The sequence below is a fragment of the Gallus gallus genome, chromosome 6 (genome assembly GCF_016699485.2).
Source record: "Gallus gallus isolate bGalGal1 chromosome 6, bGalGal1.mat.broiler.GRCg7b, whole genome shotgun sequence".
Lineage (NCBI taxonomy): Eukaryota > Metazoa > Chordata > Aves > Galliformes > Phasianidae > Gallus > Gallus gallus.
This window is the reverse complement of record NC_052537.1, coordinates 22,317,487-22,337,951: the sequence shown is the minus strand read 5'-3', so window position 1 is coordinate 22,337,951 and position 20,465 is coordinate 22,317,487. Positions and strand designations below refer to the sequence as shown.

The 20,465-nt window shown below is 35.0% G+C and overlaps 1 protein-coding gene across 2 annotated transcripts in view; it reads left to right on the top strand.

Moving 5' to 3' along the window:
* The window catches only part of KNDC1 (kinase non-catalytic C-lobe domain containing 1), a 58,875-nt gene extending 43,061 nt beyond the window's left edge, over positions 1 to 15,814 (top strand). The window contains exons 17-30 of one of the 2 annotated variants that reach the window (XM_421694.8): positions 1,248 to 1,651; positions 4,893 to 4,986; positions 5,233 to 5,330; positions 5,625 to 5,836; positions 6,803 to 6,916; positions 7,342 to 7,489; positions 7,735 to 7,914; positions 9,077 to 9,292; positions 9,622 to 9,704; positions 10,960 to 11,110; positions 12,117 to 12,239; positions 12,339 to 12,398; positions 12,853 to 13,010; positions 13,240 to 15,814. In XM_421694.8, the coding sequence (XP_421694.7) occupies positions 1,248 to 1,651; positions 4,893 to 4,986; positions 5,233 to 5,330; positions 5,625 to 5,836; positions 6,803 to 6,916; positions 7,342 to 7,489; positions 7,735 to 7,914; positions 9,077 to 9,292; positions 9,622 to 9,704; positions 10,960 to 11,110; positions 12,117 to 12,239; positions 12,339 to 12,398; positions 12,853 to 13,010; positions 13,240 to 13,471 (2,273 nt within the window). In that variant the 3' untranslated portion in view covers positions 13,472 to 15,814. The remainder of the gene's footprint in view (positions 1 to 1,247; positions 1,652 to 4,892; positions 4,987 to 5,232; positions 5,331 to 5,624; positions 5,837 to 6,802; positions 6,917 to 7,341; positions 7,490 to 7,734; positions 7,915 to 9,076; positions 9,293 to 9,621; positions 9,705 to 10,959; positions 11,111 to 12,116; positions 12,240 to 12,338; positions 12,399 to 12,852; positions 13,011 to 13,239) is intronic. The other variant, XM_004942165.5, reaches the window with a different exon arrangement.
* The last annotated feature ends 4,651 nt before the right edge of the window (positions 15,815 to 20,465 follow it).

Here is a 20,465-nt window from a genome sequence, read left to right as displayed (position 1 = left end):
AGATTATCTCAAACTGAAAGATGATGACAGGGGCAACATGCAGTACTTTACAAGGTTCTTAGTAGTTGTACAGTATTGATATTTGGACATCTTTAGTTTTATGCAATATATCTCATTAATTACCTTACTCTGTTATATATCTTAATTACATATTTAAGGTACAGGGAGAAACGAAGGTAGTAGTATGTGTATACTAGTAAGAAAAACCTTTCTGGGTGTCTCAACAGCTTCAGTTTGGGGAAAAAAAAAAGGCACAGACTCACTTATGAATTTCTGTAAAATTATGTTATGAAACCTTGCCTATTTTAGTAGTCTTAAGTCCCCTTTCCAGCATGTTTGCAAGAATTCTTACATAAAGTACATATTATTCAATCTGCTTTTAAATTTGCTTACTTTTCTGTTTTGAATAAATTTAGATTGGGTATTCTTTTAAGATCAGTTTATCCCCCTTGCTGTCGCTTAACTTCCATGGCAAAATTTCTGTTTGAAAGCTTGCTCTTGGCTGCTGCCATGCTAGGTTACAGTTTTCTACTTTGGCTCAGAATGAGGGCAAATCTACAGCCAGACTTTCCCATGGGGTATGTGACTTCTTTGCACCAGTAATTCAAGTCCGTTTGACTCCAAGGCTGGCATATTGAAGCCCTGGAGGATTTCTCAAGTGAAAAGGGAGACTTGTGGCAGACATAAGAATGCCTGTCAGCATCACACCAACTTTTGACTGTCACCACAGTCCCTCGAGGTTGGTAGTAGCTGCTATAACTGCAGAGAAACCCCATCGTAGCTCAGGGGAATGAGTCCTGTGGGAGTAGAAAGCTTAACATGTGTCCCATTGGCTATGTCAAATACTCTTGCTCTCTCTGCATGGTATAAAAGCTTTGAGACCTATCTATGGAAAAGAACTCAAGAGCCAAGATTTTTACTGATATGTGGACAGGTCTCATTTTTTTTTTTGTTTAGAAGGTCCCATGCTATGCTTTGTTTAAATACTTGTTTTACATATGCAGAATGAATTTTCTAATTTTCAGAAATTTACTGACCAAAACATGATTGTTCTGAAATGTCTTTAACCTTCAGGATTTTACAATGCGTAGTTGAGAAAGCGCAAGCACAAAGCCCAAATAAGAATGTTGCACTGTTAGAGGACATAGGTAATCTCATAGCTGTATTTTTCAAGTAGAGTGTTTAAGTTCAACAAAGGATACACTACAGCATGACTATTATTTCTTCTTTTCAATGTCCCTGTAAAGGAGAAGGAGAAGCTACCTTTGACATGAAGGATGAGCTTATGATAAATACATCGTTAACTGAAATGACTTTTTATGAGACACCCTCAGATAATTTCAAAAAAGAGTCATGGCTGCAGAATACTATCCCTATAGAAAAAGATGGACGATGTTTACAAAGCAATGGCTATCATACTGGTCCAGACTTTGCAGAAGAAAACACGGAGCCAGAGGAAGAGGCCATAATAAAGACAGCTGAAAGCAGCTACCTTGTGCCTCCCAACCCACCTGATTTTCATGGCTGTAGTCCTGGTTGGAGCAGTGCATTTTACGGAGCTGAATGTTTTGATTCAGAAGTTCATAGTTACATGAAAAACCTTGGAAAGCAGAAATCAAATGAATCACAAAGTATAGATGCTATAAAAGTGGTGAGTACATAGATTTAAAATCATTAAGATATCTCTTTACTTACTGGTTGAAAGTATGACAGAATGTGTTGTATTTTAGTGAGATTAATCCCCTTTCTTCTCTTAAATACTTACTCTGTTGTATTTATATAGAAAAGGTCTTTAGTAGAATATGATATTTTTAATAATATTGTATTAATTTTTCCATCATATAATCTTTTGTTTAAAATGCTCTTTAAATATCTCATTACCACAAATACAACAGAAGATAGTTTAAAATGTCAGCTACTTCCTGCATGTCTATTTTTTTTCTTTTACTACCTTAGCATCAACAGCTTCAATCTTTCTGCCAGCATTACTATAACACTAACATTCTGTGAAGCCTGATGTATTTAAAATAAAAACACTAAATCATAATGCTCCAATTGCACCAAAATTTAAGCCTTAAGCACTTAACCTGAGAAAAGAAAACCTTCATAAAATCATGTTGTTTTTCCAAACTCCATCAGTCATGGTATATTTCAAGTTTTTATTTGGAAAACAAATGGCATCTTTAATAATTCATAAATGCTAGTCGTAATGATACAGCATCTGATCCAAAATACTGAAAAAATAGAATAGACTCAATGTGAAAACATAGGGAGTCTTCTGCCAGAGTTGAGGCTCAAAAAATAATTACTTTAGTAGCTAATTCTCGTTTGTAAAATCTAGCAGGGGAAACACATATCCACTCTTTAGGCCAGGAGGATTGCAGGGGCCTAAGCAAGGCTGGTAAGTGAATGGTTTGAGCAGTAAGGTGGTTTGAGTTGCTGGAGGAAGGTTCTTCCTGCCTTACAAGGTAGACTGGTCCATCTCAAACCTATCCTTCCGTGTTTAAACCAGCAGAAGCAGCACAAAATGCAAGACACTTATGGGTCAAAGATGACACTTTAAGATGTTATGAAAGCAAATAATGCTTTACTCTGTAGGTGTTAAACAGTTCATTGCAGTTCTAAAGCTCAGTCAGCAAAGGTTCATCTGCATTTCAAAAAGTTTGATTTTTATTCAAAATCATGTAAGTAGCTTGAGGCTTGCTTAGTTTTCTCTTAAAACTTGCAATCTTTTTCCCTACTTTTTTGCATCCTCCCCCACATCTATATTGTTCCTTCCACAAGCTACTGCATAGCACCTGCCTCCTATCACCTCCTGTCTGGTCCAGGAGCTGCTGATTTAGTTCTCCCTAATAGAGAACACATCCAGACAAACCAATTCAAGTCTTTGCAGCACAGCAAGAACAGAAGTCAGCTATGAGGGCAGCTGTTTCTCCAGAGGAATATCCCAAGTCTGCCATCACAATAAGTTCGGGTTTTTTTCTGTACTCTGATAAGCTTGCTTTCAATTCTCCACAGCCCCAAGCTTTCTCCCTTAGCCTTTGCCCTTTTCCTCTTTGCCCACATGGTTGTTCCTCTAGATCTCAGAAGTTACCTGTCAGTCTCCTCCAAACTTCTCTGCATCCAACCTGTGACTGTAAGGTTTCTAGCAAAGGTTTTTCATATTCTGCCCACAGCTTTCCCTCTCTCATTCCTTTTCTCTTTTCCTTTCCCTTCTGCCAATATTCTGCATACTTTCAGGGAACCACTCTTCAGCATGTAAAAACTCATGCTTCAGAACAGTTTGAAAATTACAAATTTTCCATTTAAACAAAATCACCCTATGATTACTTTGTTCCCTAGACTAAACAACATTCTATAGAAAAATGTGCCATAAAGTTAAATGCACTTCAGAGAATGCAGAACTTTATCAAATAACAGATGAACACATTGCTTAATCAAAAATGTTTATATTCTAGACCTATAAGAGGACTATTGATTTCACTGCTACTCATCTAAGTAATTTAAGGGACAAGTCACTTTCTCAAATAGCCATCAGATTCCAAACATTAGAAAATAGCCACTCTTTCTGATTCCTTTGTGTGTGTGTGTGTGTGTGTGATTGTGTTCTCTTAATCAACATCCTGTTTTCACTTTAACTGTTGAAATAAAAACAAACTTTTAAATAAAAGCAGGCTGTTTCTGGTTCAGAATCTTCATAGTAGCTTTTCTGTGCTTTCACTATTCTCTATATGGTGACTATGTAAATGGTAGTTCTTTTAAAAATCCACAGGGCTTTTTGTGACTTGCTGCTAATGAACTGTGCTGTTAAACCTTTTGAGCTTTTGTGAAAAACAGTGACAGATTTTTCTCAAACTCAAATTAATTTCTAGTAAGTCCATCCCATTAAGGCTAACCTATTTACCAATCTGTTGTTTGAAATGTTAGCTCTGAGCTATGTGTTTCCTGATCACTCTGCTTGTGGGAGTTCTGTCTTCTGCATTCACTGAACTTATTCCATTTGAAATGCTGTTTCATGTAACTGGGTCAATGATAGTTAGCTTAGGACCCAAGTGCAAAAGCCACTACATTTAAAAACCATAACACGCATAGTGTTTGTTGCTCCATAATAAATCAGAAGCTGAACCCAACATGGATGGCCCATTTTCACTGATTGGTAAAATAATAAAACCTTTGATATGCAAACAAATAAATGTTTACATTAAACTTGATATGTTATGATAAGCAGGATATACTTTACTGCTTAAATTATATAACTCAGTAGACATTTCAGCTTTTCATTTTTCTTAATTATATAAAGCATATGAATATAAAATATGTAAACTGAACTTCAAAATTGATGTGTCCTTTATTTATAGAGCAGCACTTCTGTCTGCCCTCTGACTTGATTGTATAATATAATGCAACCATACTGATCTGGAAACCATTGCTTTCAGTCAGACATTCAGTTCTCACTGGAAGTCCAGGTCACCTGCTTAACAGAGCATTCCTGGGGTGTACACTGATTTTAGAGCTCATTGCTTTGAGTTCTGGATGGCTTCTGAGTATCAGTTTTTTAAAAAACGCTCTTGAAAACAACCAGATAAGTGCAATCATAAGGCATATTTATATAAGTGGATTCAGACAAATTTAAATGCTGTCTCATCACATGCAGACCAGCTCTAGTTCATAACATGTAGAACTGTGATGTACCTAATGCTTTTCTGGGGACAGGTGATGTTTTCTGTAATTTTCTTGTAAGCACAGGTGTGGAAGGCATTTTTTCTTGGCTAATATCATATTCTTGTCTATTTGGTTGTTCATTTTTCCAACAAAACTCCACTGAAACTTCAGTTTCCTACCAGAACTTTTCATTTTCCTTTATGATCAGAATCCTTTCTCTCTTTAAATAGGAACTAGAACAGTTGCTAATGATGGAGACTAAAAATTACAGAAAGACCATAAAGTTTTACCAGAAACTATTGCAGAAAGAAAAAAGAAACAAAGGTAAGATTACAGCAACTTGCCAGCAATAAAATCATAGAATGACTTGTCCTTAAGGGCTTAGTCCTTCTTTTAGGACTGTTCTCAGTGAGTTCTTCTCCCTGTCTGTATACTTACCTGGGATTGCACCGACCCAATTGCAGCACCTTACACTTGGCTTTGTTGGGTGTCTAGTATGTCATTTAAGGATTTTTCCCTATATATCAGAATAATCGATGTTTTTATGCTTTGTGTGCTTTCAATCAAAAGGTCTTGAAACTAAATCTATGTTGCCCAAATTGAGAGGACAGCTACAAGAGATGAAATCGAGGGTGCAGTTTCTTGAATTGGTGAAGAAGTATGTGCAGGCAAGTCTGACTTTATTTTGCTTTGGCTTTATTTGTAATTTCAACACTGCATCAACGTCCTTGGCCACTTAAGTCATGAGTATGAGCTGTGGAGTGGTTTGTGCCAAAGTGCCAGATTAACCATAAGAGAATGATTAAACTAAAGGTAGTTGATCCTGGTATTGTTTAAAAAAAAAAAAAAAAAAGTGGTTTGGCTTTTGATTGAGTAGAGTGTATTTTGCATTTATGCATATAATACAAAAAGCATTTATTTTCTTGTGTTTTATTTTTACGTGGCTTTACCTCTCTGAGCAGATAATGTATGCAGAACAATGGGGTGTGGAATCCAGTATACTTCCTACCATCATTCACAATGGGAGAACTGACACCATGGATGTGGCTCCTACAGATGAGTCATCAGTGCTTGTTTACTATAACACAGAGAAACACAAATGCAATAATCAAAATGGAATAAGAGTTCTACAGGCTGGGACACCACTTGGTTTAATGGCTTATTTATATTCTAGGTATAGTGTGCATTGCACTTGCATCCTTAATTGAGAGGAGGATTAGGAATATTTATTTAAAAAAAAAAAATCAGTGTATGTCATAAATCTTGGTTATTCAGCACTACATAAATTATCCTTTCTTGTATCTAGCTCAGTGTTATTTCAGTGCATGTTTATTTGCAGAAATGGGCATAAAAATGTCAAAAGACAATCTCATAGGAAATAAGCCAAACTGCTAACTTTGGTTTTGTTTAAAACTGTAGCAATTGATACTAAATCAAAAATTAATAACTTTAATCTTTATTTATCCTTTACTTATTTGAAGTTTAGCTCTAACAGTTGCCATGGAAGCATGGCTTTGTTATTGCCAGCAGTTTAATAATTCTTCAGAACATATAATTAGAACATTCTTACTGATGCAGTCTAGATGTGAAAATGCATAGGTTATGCTTTACCATTCTTGGGACCGATATAGATTGCAACCTGGTCTCAGAGCCTAGGCCAAGAAAAATGTGTCCTTTAACCCTCAACTGAGGTGAAGGCAGTCTCTCTAAGGTACTCCAGCAATAATAGTATGGAGTACCACATGAGTCTCCATCAGGAAATATTTTCTTGTTTAAAATATATACCTTTTATGCTCTTATCATAGAAATTTTAAAATGGCATCAAATGAGATTATAGAAACAATGACATTAAGTGCGTTCTTCTGTAGAATGCAACTTTTATTATAATCAAAAATGTCAAAAGTTCTCCACAAGATTCAAAATAGAGAAGTTTCTTTTAAAAACAAATTATAATATTACTGTTGACAATCAAAATATCGATTTGTAAAAAGAAAACAAAAACGAATCAAAAATTTCTGTAAAGCTTGAGAGACTTAAATCTCTGCTATAGATGTTTTGAAGATTTTTGCCATTGCTGTACTCTAACATGAGAAGAAATTGTGTGTTCTTGCTTGTCTGAGGCTTTTCTTGTGCTTCACAGAAATGCATTTTTAGAAGGCTATGTGCAGCAGTTTCTCTACACGTTTCGCTATTTCTGCACACAAGAGGAATTTTTGCAGTTTATTCTTGATCGAATTAGCAGCACTTTATCCAGGTACAGTAGGTTCCTATGAAAAATATTATCAAAGCACAATTGATTCCCCCCCCACCCCCACCCCTCCAGTGGTAAATAGCTGTTTTTGAAAATAACTACTTAATTAAATTCTGGTTTTGATGTTTGTTTTTATAAGATTCTCTTGGCATGTGAGAGTGAAATTGGAGCAAGTGCTATATTTGGCAATATGCTATCTTCTTTAATCTTCTGAATTCTGAGTCTTACTTTTCCCAGTTGTTCAGTGTTGAGTTGTAAGTACAATGCTAACTTTGTTTCTATAGGGTCATGAATTCTGGAGACATGAAGCATAAGAATAAGATAGTACTGTTAATACTACATCACATACAGACTTTCCAGCATTTATTTTTAGATTGCAATTGGATATTCATACTGATGCAATAATTTTTTTTTTTTCTTCTCACTAGTGCAAGCCTGGATCCCTCCTCATCACTTACCAAAATATGTAACCGCAGTTTCTACATCCTGCAGGCTTGGATTGAAGACTGCTACCATGTAGACTTTGCAACAAATGCGAGCCTTTTATGTACCCTAAAAGAATTTATTTCTTCCAAGGTAAAGCAGAAACTTCAATGGAAGCTTCAAAGAGGGAAAAAAAAATGGGGTGTATGTAAGGCTGCTGTTATGAAAAAAATCTGTCCTTATTACAATTAAAGTATGGAAAAGACAATACTGTTTTTGACAGCCATATGGCTGGTTTTGTGCAGACCTGAATCCTATAATTATTTTTTTTTTCGTCTTGCTTATAATTTATCAGAAATTGTGTTACAAAATTCTGTTAACTTGTTTTGTGTTTACAGGTTGCTCCATTAAATGGGTATGGTGAACACTTGTTGTCATTGCTTGAGGATGCTTCTGCCGGGAAAAGTGGCAGTTCTCAGCAGTGCTCCAGTATGGAGAAAGGTGAAGAAGAAGAGGAGGAGGACAGAAAAACATTACACTCCATATGTAAAAAGCTCTCAGAAGATATGTTCAGAAAGGTACGTCCTGTCTTTAGACTGCACTGTACTGAAGATGTTTCCATATACTGTTTTCTGACTAAAAAACTATCTAAAAAAATAAACTAAAAAACAGACTATCCAGCTCAGGGTCTAGATGCTGGTTTAGTAATATTTATATACTTCCATTTTCAGTTTTATTTTGAAATAATTTTTATTTTGGAGCCTAAACAGTTACAGAAATATGGGTTTCATTTTAAGTCTTAAATGCATTCCTGTCAGCTGTTTCAGTAATAGTAGATTAGGTCCTCCAAATTTTGAGAGGAGTTGAAACTCTTTGTTCTTGATACTAGTGTGTGACTCATTCATACTTGGAAACCTTTTCTTTTCTTCTTGTCAAACATTAATACTTCTTATTGGGTGTATATATATATGTGTAAGGCTGTAAATACAGGAAAGAAGTCTTGGGGGATGAGGAATTTCCTTCTAGAACTCCAAAGCTTGTAGCAAAAACTGATCTGAGCTCTATTAACTGGTTTAGGTAGTCTGCTTCTGAAAGGTAACCTCAGAAGCTGGGAATGTACTATAGATTTCCACTGAAAAAAGATCTTTCTGCAGTGACCAGAATGACGCATGAAAGTTAAGCATATAAATCGTGTTCAAGTTGAATTTAGAATCACATTATTGATAAAGTTGCAGAATTCCATGCATTATATTGGGGATTCAGACAATGAAAGGCAAGACAAACAGGGAAAACATGGATTTACTTTATTGTTACTGCATCATAGTGATACTGAAAGCTGCAAGAAGGGAAAAGAGTGAAAAAAAAAGAGTATTCATTTGAGAAGCACTGTTTGATATGAAGGAAGAAGTACAAGAAACACTGAGACCTGAGAAATATAATATATAAAATTTGGGAATATATGCCATTATATAGCTGCAACCTTGAATACATAGAAGATTTTTGAATACCGATTGTTAATTGAGGTCTAGCAGCCTCCTGCTCAGACTCATTGATTGTGCATATTATACTTGCTTAAAATAGAAATATGAATAAACCAATTCAGGTCTAGCCTTGAAGATTAACTGAAGAGTTTTGCCTCCACAAAGGTATTTCTCTAACAAAACATTCCAAAAGGTTAAATTGAGGGGAGACTTGTGTTGGCTTTAGAGAAGTTGTAGCTTTATGTATTTTTTTCTACAGAACTTTAACTGGAAACTTTCCAAAGGTATGGGACCAATTGCACATTATCAGAGAGAGCAACTGTACACTATTTCATCGGTTTTGCCAAAGCCATGCTATAGCAGTTTTACAGAAGAATTCCCAGTCTCCTTTGCTAAAGCAGATGAAGTGGGACCATATCTTTTAACAGAATACAGTGTGCAACAGCTTTGTTGTCAGCTGACATTACTGCAACAGGTACAAAGGACTAGGCTTACTTGGAAGTACAAATTATGTCTATCTTCTTGATATATACTCAGCCTCTTTTCTCTACCATTTCCTACCTCATTTCAAGCTTCGTAGACTTCCACTGTTTCATTATTCGTCGGATAAAATACTTCATTTTTCTCTTGAAATCTCTACAGTAAAGTGTAGAATGGGCTAATACTATTCTTAGGCAGTGATCCATCTGATAAATTTGCTGAAGAGAGAACAAAGAATGAGAAAAGAAATCTGCCATTTTCATCCTCTAGCATTTTAAAAGAATTGCTGAATCTAAAAACATACATCTTGTTCTTTCTGTTTAGGAATTATTTCATAAATGTCATCCAGTACACTTTCTGAATTCAAGAGCACTTGGTGTTAAAGATAAATGTGTTGCTGTACAGAAGTAAGTTTCTTATTTTAATTGTTCCTCTATTTTACTCATGTATAATAACTTATTGTTACACCTTTAATATATCCAGGAAGAGAGAAATGTTTAAAATATTTCATGTTTTCTTTTGACCAAGTAGATGTTCTGGCTACGTAAATTTCTGAAATTCGGGAGATTTTATGTATGTGTATATATATGTACCTAAGCATATGTGTGTATGTGACAGATCATGTATACAAGATGACTTCTTTGAAATCTAAAATGGGTCACATCAAATTATTTCTGAAGACATATGTGCTGGGGTTCACTTCAGACATTTTTTATTTTGAGGGAAGAAATTTCAGCGTTACTAAAACAGACTGCTTGATAACATGTGTGCATGTGTCTGGGTAAGTGTGCATGCATAGAAATGATCATTGTAATCACGGAATAGCTGGGGTTCAAAAGACCTACCAGCGTGAGTAGTCCAGCCCAGCTTCTTTAAGTATGGCTGGCTAGAGCCTGTTAGTGTGCAGTAGGGTTCTGAATGTGGATGGAGACTCCACAGCCTCTCTGCGACATTCATTTTGTAGATGAAGTATCAGTCTTCATAGGTACAAAAGAATTTTCCTTTAGAAGTTCAAATGTAGAATGGTTACCAACCTATTTAACATGATTTGCTAAATGGTAGTTAATGTTTTTATCTGGCTACATGGAGTCAATTATATTAGATTTATGCTGTAGTTCTTACATACTCAGTGGATTCAGCTGGTTTCTAATTAGTGCTTGTTATAAACAGTGCCTGTAGTAGACTTTTCTGTCAAGGGATACTTTTTTATGGATTGTTGAAGGGCAAAGCTTGAATCAGCTGGTTTATACTGATTTGGGTTTCAGACATGGGGAAACAGTGTGAAGCCACAATGTATCAGGTTCAATTTCGTTAATGGTAGCAGTTTTTAGATAAGCTGAAATTACTGGCTGTTGTTTCATTAGTTGCGTTTCTGCCTGAACAGTTTGTTTTATTTGATAATAATGATGATGATATCTTTATGTGCAGAAATGTCTACTGCATGTAGTTTTTATGTAATCATATATGATTATCTTGTAATTACAAGAGAGAGTAACATAGCTCCCTATGTACTTCGTGAAATATTATGAAGTCAAAGCTACAAGCACTGCAAAATTACTGTAAATGATGAGAATTTGGAACCATTTCTTCACAATCAGAATTTTCCTTGGAAACACAAAGTCAGAATGACTTATCTTTGTCTTTTCTCCTACCATTTTATAGAGCCGTTTCTACTGAGGAAGTTTCCTTTAAAGTCTGTAATCTGTTTCTATCAAAGTGTATACAAGACCAGTACCTTATACAATTACTAAGAAATGCAGACAGTGTCAGCACCTGGGTTGCTGCCGAAATTGTAACATGTCATACATCTAAGGTTTGTCGTTGTTTTGTTGTGTTATTATGAAATATTTATATGTTAATGTGTATACATGTATATTAATGTATAATGTATGACTCTCTATGTAGAGAGTCTGCAAGAACTCTTTTGAAATGCGCCTATGAATCAGCAGTTAACAACTTTATTTGTTGTCATTAGGAGCATCTGTTTGATGTTTTGGATGTTTTGTAGGTTTTAAAACCTGATAGAAAGTAAGAAAGGGGTTGCCTGAGGAGAAGAGGTGAAAGACTTTAACAAAAGCATTTACTTCAACAAAAGTGAAAGAAATTATTACTACAGTTACTACAGTCAACTATTCTGATAACAATTTCTGAAAGGGAATACCTCTGTCTTCTTTTCTTTTAGTTTTCTTATTTTCAGTCATTTCCTAGATTTATATGATGTAGTACATTTCAGAAGTATGTAATTAGGTTTCTGTCTGGGCAGCTACTATTTTTGTCAAAACCAAACAGTAGTTGAATACTGTGATTAACTGAAATCTCGGAATTGTGTATACTGCTTATATACCTTCTTGATAGTTTAGCAGAAAGTCACTCGTTAAACTTGATTAGTGTTTTGGCTTCCAAACTGAATAATATCTTAATAAATGTGTGTCTCTATTTGTACTAAGCAGCTACCAGTCGATTTCTTTCTAACCACTGTGAAAAACCTGAGTCTGCATCTGCTCACATTTATTTATTTTATCTCTCAGAGTTCATGCACTAAACCTCTCAATTCCCTTATCGCTGTTTCTGTTTAAATATTTATTGGATTTTTATTGGGTTTCCCTATTTTTAATTTTTCTCAAACCACATATGAGATAGAAAAATTTAAACAAATGTTTTAAATTTTAGCAGAATGTATTCTAAATATATTTTTATATATAATTTTATATTCAGACAATATACCAATAAAGCATATTCCTAGCAAAAGACTGAATTTAATAGCTTCTAAATCCACATGAGCTGAAAAAAAATGGTATATCTTAATTATTTTTTTCCAGCTGCAGGTGAGCTTGTTATCGAAATTTCTTCTCATAGCAAAGTCCTGCTATGAACAGAGAAATTTTGCTACTGCGATGCAAATCCTAGCAGGCTTGGAAAATCTTATTGTACGACAGTTACCAGTAAGTTTGGGACTCTCTGTTGTAACTATTTTGCCTAAAATAATCTTGTTCAAATATGGCATTGATGACCAACAAAAATGTGTTTTCTTTTATTATAAGGCCTGGAAAATTTTACCTGCAAAAGTAGCTGAAATAATGGAAGAACTCAAGGCTGTTGAGGTATAGTATAAAGTCTTTAACATGAAATATTTATTTGGGATTGAGGGAGACTCAAGTTCTGACCAAAGGAGTACCTCTGCAGGATGAAAGCCAAAATTAGTATTTTGAATTACAAATGAGATTTTAAAGTATTGTAGGACTGTTGTCTCATGGTCTTGGTTTTTCACCTCACCATTTTCACCTCAGTTTTTCTCAAAAATGTATCCCATGTGACTAAGAATCAAGAAAGTAATTTCAAATCAAACTATGAAATTAGATACTTTTTCCTGAAGAATTCTATGGAAGTTTTCTGGATGTAATCTGTTCTGAAAAATTCCAAAATGCAATTTTGGCTGTAAACTAGAATTTATGAAAAAAATTGATGTGTAGTGCTCAGCATTTGAAGTGGAGAACTTCTTACAAAGACTAGCCTTAAATGTAATACATTACTTATCCGTGTACATCTTCACAATAGGTCTTTCTAAAAAGTGACAGCTTGTGTTTGATGGAAGGAGAAAGATTCAAAACACTTCCAACAATTCCATCAGCCCATGTTTTAGCTATGCATGTCCAACAACTTGAAACTGGAGGATTCACAATGACAAATGGAGCTCACAAGTGGACTAAACTTAGGTAATTATTATAGCTGTATGTAAGATAGAATGTTATCTAATGAGATAATGAGAGCTAACGCATTTCCCATCTAGCAAATTAAATCATTTCAGTCATTTTGACATCAAACAAAATGGACAGATACTGTAGAAGTAAATGCTCAATGCCTTTGTATTTCCTTTAAACTTTTTTCTTCTGTCAACAGCAAAATAAACTGATCTTTTTATCTTTTCTTTTTTTCCCCCCCAAGAAACATTGCAAAAGTTGTGAGCCAAGTTCATGCATTTCAAGAGAATCCTTATACATTTACACCGGATTACAAGCTACAGTCGTACCTCAGACAAAGAATAACTCGTTTTAAGGATGCAGACATTTCTGCTTTGGCAGCTGACAACTGTGCCAACTTCCATCATATACCAGCAGAAAAACATTCTCGGAAAATCCAGGACACGCTGCGCAGAATGAAGGCAACATTTCAGTAATTATTTACATTTCATCTGTTCTATTCCAAGTATAGAGTATGAAACAGGATTAAATTGACTTTACTTCCTGAACCAATTCCCAAGCAAATACTTAAGTGAAGTGACTTAAAATATTGTCTCAGTTTGAAATGGGTATATTAGTTAATGTGGAATAGTAAAATAGCTGACTAATGAAGTATGATTCCTTGGCAGGTGGATAAAGGTAAAAGTAAAGAGAGACTAATGTTGTCACTGTCCTTTTGCATAAAATAATAATTAGCCTACAGGCAAAATATCTGAAAAGCACTGTGGAAGCAAGTTATACTTGAGGCTCCTGTTACAAAATTGGCCTAGGATTGTTTAGACTATGTTTCATTAAATGTTGAATATATTTTTATATAAACATAGTACATTTGTATCCTGTCACAGTGTGCATATAATTCAGGGGCCCTCTACTATCTCTTGACTGTTGGTGGTTTTTGCTTTTATGTTGAGTATTATAAAACTATTCTTGACATAATAATTGTCTATCTTTTCATCTGAGCATACTATGGAAGGAGAGGAATACTATGTTGTAAATTTTTTTTGTTTTATTTTACTGTCATTGAACTAACCTGTTTCCACATGAAAGTACGATCTGATATCTAATAATCTAAATATTACCACTTTGTTGCTTTGCTGCTGCCTCCATGGTCTTGTGAAGAGAGTAAACATGAGTTGCTCTTTTTCTGTGTTTCGTACAAGAACCACTTTATCACTTTGCTGATTATGTATGTATATGGGCACATCTGGTTATGTCTTTTGCTCCTGAGGTTGCTCTTGTAAATTGCAGTGCTCCAGCAGCATTAAATAGAAGATAACTGTATTAACTTCGGATATGCATCTTGTAAAACTTTGGTGCTAATCTATTTATGGAGCTTATGCTTACAGATACCTAAACAGCAATGAAAAATGATGCTTTAGCTAGAAAGTTTGTTGAGCTACCCAGGTTCATGCAAGGTCAAGATCTTAAACTTACAAGTTAATTAAGATTACAAATAATTCTACCAGAGGAAACAATAGTAGTATTGGAAGACAAGTGGGAATGGGCAAGAAACAGATAAAAGGAGCTCTGTCCTGAAAATGATTTGCTGGAAATGTATTTAAAATAGAAGGAAAGGTAAATTTTGGGAAAAGCAGATGCGAACTAATTGCCTTGGCATGTTTTAATGATGGAGAAAGATGGGAATGTGCACATCTGTAATATTTTGCAGATTGTACTATTGTATTTGACAGAAATGTATGTGTACATGGTAAATTGTATTTTTTTCAATATTTAAGAGAAAAGATTCTCCTTTTCTCATGTCAGTGATGGCAGTACATACCATCACAGACCTTCTACTTCTCATCTTTCTCAACTGAACACAAGGTATGTCTGTTCTTTCCATTAAATACTTCTGTTATTTTTTATACTAATATAGTATATAAGAGCACTAGACTGCTCTTACTGGTTTAGATGCTGGAAAACTCAGCCTTCAACTGGATTTTCTTGCATTTGCTCTACTTTTAAGATGATTTCTTTTGTTACTTATCATATGTACGTTTAACATGTCATTAATTATAGTGTTCCTACTTACACTTCAGGAAAAAAAATATGTTTCTATTTTAATAAATTTAAAAAATATTTCTCTAAAAATTGCAAAATGTGAAAACATTTAATCATTACCTTCTATATTTAAATAATACAGTGATTTAAGAATGTGACAATAACCTCATCTTCAGAAATAAGTTCTCCATCAAAAATTTAATATTTACTTAAAGCCACGCCTTGCCTTTGAAAGACAGAACAATTTGAAGTAGCATAAGCTTTACTAATGCAAAGAACTCCACAAACTTGTTCACATTATCTTAATAAATATATTTTATATAGTTGCCAGTCAGGCTGTTGAAATTGCTTTTGTGGATTTACTTAGCATTTATATTTTGCTCCCACATTAATTAGGTCTTATATGTCTCACCATTTTTATCAAGATCTAAAGCAAGTACTACACCTAGAAAATATCAGTTTTATTCTGTGACAATAACTGGTGCTATACAAGAACTTAAAAGTAATTTTGTATCTTCTGCATAACGCTTCAGTGTATCAGACTTAATGTTGTTATAAATGCATAGTATTGAGGTATGGTACTACTTTGGGGTGTTTTCATCAAACAAGTATTTAAATTTTTGTATTTAGACACCACCCTACAACAAGTGTAAATATCTACTGGGGTGGGGGGGGAAATCACCTTTGCAAGGAAACCAGTCTGCTTTTGTCCATAAACACAGATGTATGCACATCTTATATTATGTGACACAGATTTCTCAATAAAGTTATGTCTAGCATCTAATGGTACTGCTTATTTATGACTAACATGCAGCAGGATTTGGGCTAAATTTTTCTATCTCTGAGGGGAATGTCCCTTTAAAAGAAAACACAGGACATAACATGTGAAAGCAGCAAGTTCCATTGTATTTAGTTGGCAGAAAACATTGGCATCAGTAACTGTATTGCATAAATAAGGGGCTATGCAGTCTGTCCCCACATTTCCATTCCAACACCAAATTAGAGTGCGTGGAAAAATTGAGCTTGTTCTATCAGCCAGAATTGCCACCAGCTGTCCTAGTTCCTTTTTCTTACATATCCCTTACTCATCTTGTTTTTGTGGCATTTGTTTTTCGGACAATGACCTGCAGAGTTTCTTCAATGAAATATTCTCCATGGGAGCCTTTCTGGTTCCTTGTGCTCATTCCTGCACATTAGTACTCTTTCTATGCACCTTTGCAGGTCTCTTTTCCCAGGATCCCAGGTTTTTCAGGACACCTGTGAGAGTGCTGGGAACTATGTCCTAGTTACACTAGCTGCATTTGAAAGCAGGTTTCCAGAATCCTCAGTTCCAGCACTTCCAGAAGCCTGTCAGGAAATGTGGATGGATTCTGTTGATTCCTCGGAAGTATTCTATAGAAGCCCAGACCAAGAAACTGGAAAATATTTCATGAATCATCATTGATTCATGATTCTGGCAAGCTTCTTTCCTTGAAAAATTTTCAACCAGTTCTAAACTTTGCTTTTATAGTTTTCTATATTCTTTCTCTGTTCGAATTGTTTCATAAGCATTACTCAGACACATAACTTCTCAGTAAGTGATTTGCAAATGACTAAAACGTTAAGAAATCTGTTTCTAACTAACAAATGAATAAACCAGAATTTGAAGAGAGGGAAACTAACAGTCCTTCAGTGATAGGCATATGGGTTGTTGTTTCAGTCCTTGATACTACAGTGATGGAAAGATTGTAGATAAATGAGTTTCCTCTCTCACAGATGCTTAAATGCAATCCAGTGTATATTCATCCTTACAACACAAAAACTTGATGCATTCTGTTTAAAGTTTTTTCTTTTTTTCTTATTTTCCTTCTTTTTAAGCAAATCTTTAAAAATGCATTATGTATAGTTATTTTAAAATGCATTTTGAGTTTGAGAAGAAATCTGAAAGCTTTGGAGATGCAGTTTTGAACAGTGTTTGAAAATTCAAATCCCATAAATCAAACTTAATTATTAGTGTGCTCATCTTTGGAATGTGGTTTACTAACAGATATTTTTCAACTATAAATTATTTTTTGTCTTCATTTACTAATTAAAAATATAAATATTATAAATGTAAGAAATTTGCAGATAATCATCTAAACTGTCTTGTAAATCTGTCCTGGGTCTTAGTTGTATGATTACTTTATTTCTTTAATTCTTCATTCAAAGGATTGTTCTTGTTGTCCTGATGTTGACAGTATATAGATGAAACACATTCTGTTTTGTGATAGATACTGAAGTAGTAATGTGTTTTGTACTGGTAGAAGTCATATGTCATAATGAAATGAAGGGTTTGGAGTACTGGATAATTTGAGTTACCGTTATCAAAAAGACATACTTTGGAAGGCTTGACTGGGCATTGTTGAGCATGAACATAAGACTCAAAATTGCTGCAAATGGATGCTCATTTGTGTTCGTATCTCATAAAGACCATAAACAGAAGCATTAGTAAATTATCCACTTCTGTAACAGATATTCTATATTTTTTTGTAAACAAGCAAGGGAAACGGGACTAGAAAATAAAGCTGCTAAAAGTGGCAAATCCAACGTTGTTTGGATAATCACTGAATGATTGACAGTAGCTTGTGAAAATGAAAGGTTGTATATAGTGAGACTACCTGCACTCGGTGTTTCTTGGTGCTTTCGTTAACATGTTCTGTTTTTTGAAGATGAATTAAATCTGGTGTGCTCTGCAAGCATGCTAAAGACCAAGATTAAAATGATCTTGATAACTTGAAAAAATGAGCCAGAGTAAAGTAAGATATGTTACACAGACAAGTGCAAGGTTATGTGGGGTCGGTGGGAATCATCAGCTGCTTATAGAGTAGGATTACTGTTTTGTTTTTATGGAAAAGGGAAGGTATAAATAATCCTTTATGCTGAGGAGGAAGTGTCTTGATGTCCCTTCAGTGTCTTGATGCAGGGAACTGAAAGGGCAAAGAGTGTGAAGATAAAGGCCAAAGAAAACAGGTGACTCCTGAGATTAGTGTATAGATCTCCAGACATCAGCACAGTAATGGCTCTCCATGAAGGTCAACTGCATAATAAAATGTCATTACAAAGTATTGGAAGGAAAAAGAATGCACAGGAAAGAAAGACAAGGGGAAAGAATACTGCAAGTACTATATACTAAAAGGTAACTCAATATTGCACATAGTTGTTTTAAAATCTACATATCTTGTCTCGTGTATAAATTAAAAGAGCTAGGTGCCATAGAGTCTATAGAGAAACATGAACCAGGAAGAGCATCTGTAGACAATCAGGTTACTATTTCAGATTTTACTGTGATTAGTAGAGAGCAACTAGTTGAAAATCTGAACGTAGAAAGCAGTCAAAAAGAAAGTTACTGTGAGGAAAGAAAAACAGAATTCATGGTTGAAATGAAAGAAGGAGATGAGAGAAGCAGAATAACATCAGTTGGGTTTCAAAAAGCAAATTTCATGGGGAAGGGATTTTAAGGCACACAGAGAAGTTTCTTACAAAAAAAAAGGGGGGGGGGGGGGGGGGGGAGGGGGGGGGAAGGAAGTTCCAAAATAGGCCATAGTTTAAATATAGAAACAGCCCATCCTCATGCAAAGAATAGAGGACCAACAGAGAAGTTTGACTGCACAGGCTCATCAATGATGTGGGGGGGGGGGGGGGGAAGTACTGAAAAAGGTAGAAGCAAGAGAAGCAGAAGGGGTGAATTATCAAGAAAAAATAGAAAACAGCACAGCAGGTTAGCAATAAAACTGGACAGACAAAAAGCTATTGCCAACAATAGAAAAGCAAAACAGTAAGGATAGATTCTTCAAAAATTTTGTTACATAGAGTTCTTTGCTGACCAGAAGAGATGGATAACTGTCAGATGGTGGTAAAGCTGTTTGCTGTTTCCTGGCCTGCTCTCTCAACAAGGCATGCTGTGATCAAAGTTAATCAGGAACTAGAAGTGAGAATAGGAGGCTATCATGCTAATTTTTATTTTATAGAACAGATTAAATCTGTTCTATAGTGAATAAGGAGCAAAACTGAAATAATCTTGGTGTTGTTTTACTTTCAATTTAGGGAGAATGTGTGAGTTCCTGGAGAACTAGGAAAAAAATAGTCATCAAAACTGGGAGAAGAAGACAGGAATAAGTGGAGGGGTAAGGTAAAGAAGTGGTTTGGGGAATTGCATTGTCAGCCAGATGAACTTTGATACCAGAAGAGATACTGAAAAATCCACTTGAAATCTCTACAAGCTTAGAGAGTAATTTTAACTGCTAACATGCATTTGCCTATAAAGTAATTTTTGAAAAACCTAATAGTCTCTTTTGTCAGGATAACTGTCTCAATATGTGTGGAAAAAAAACAGCATACTGTATGTTAAAGTTTGTAAACCTCTTTACAACAGATCCACGTGACCTGATTATGTATTAGGTTGTTAATATCCAGGTGATTGTACTGTTAGTTGGGTACACAACTAATCAATCATTTCAAAGAGTAATTACTACTGCTTGTTAAATTGTGAAGATGAGGGGGGTGTCGTAGGGGTAGGGCTATCCGTATGAGGGTAGGGCCTGGATCCATTTGAGTCTGGGATTTTGACTAATGATATGGAGAATGGAATGGAAAACATACCCATGCAGCGTATAAGATAAGAACTCAAAATAATTGTGATAATGGTTTAAATTTAAGCTCTAATCCCTATATTTTAAGGGAAAAAAATGTGAAATGAAAAATAACTGCAGGAACTCGGAAAAGAAACTCCTGGGACCATAATGTATCACAAACTGAATATGAACCCATCTGTACAGTTTTCCAAAATGAGGAAAATAAGAAGAAAAAGAGGCAAGAAGACCTGAGATGTACTGTGAGAGAGCCATATATGACAGAAGGTAATTATTTTGCTCTATTTGGCACTAGTGGACATCAGCAGGAACAGTTTACCATTGAGACACTGTGTTTGAGTAACGTACAGGCAAAACAAAGAGACTAGAGGACAGTAATTTTTAAAAAACAGATTAAAAGAATTAGACTTACTTAGGAAAATCTACATTGAGTAGGACTCAGTGCATGTGAAATGTTGCTGTAGAAAGTTTTTTGTAGCAAAGAACTGAACTAGTTTTCTCCATGCTCTGTGAAGTTTAAGGCAAGAGGTATTAATTTTGAAGCAGCGTTGATTCTGTTTCAATTTTTACATTGGAGAATGTGTAGTTGAGCACTGGAATAGGGTACCCACCTTTAAGATCCCCTTTCCTGTGGATTTGTGAGAACAGCTCAGATCAGATTGTGATGAGTGCACACACACATCCTCTTGTTCCTGTCCCTGAGAATGCAGAGGGACTCAGCAGTGATCTTCAGTCCTTTCTGTGTTTTCTGTGAAGTGAATTGGACCAAAATTCAAATATTTACTTGCAATCGGGGAACGTTTTTCATCAATTTATTAATTTC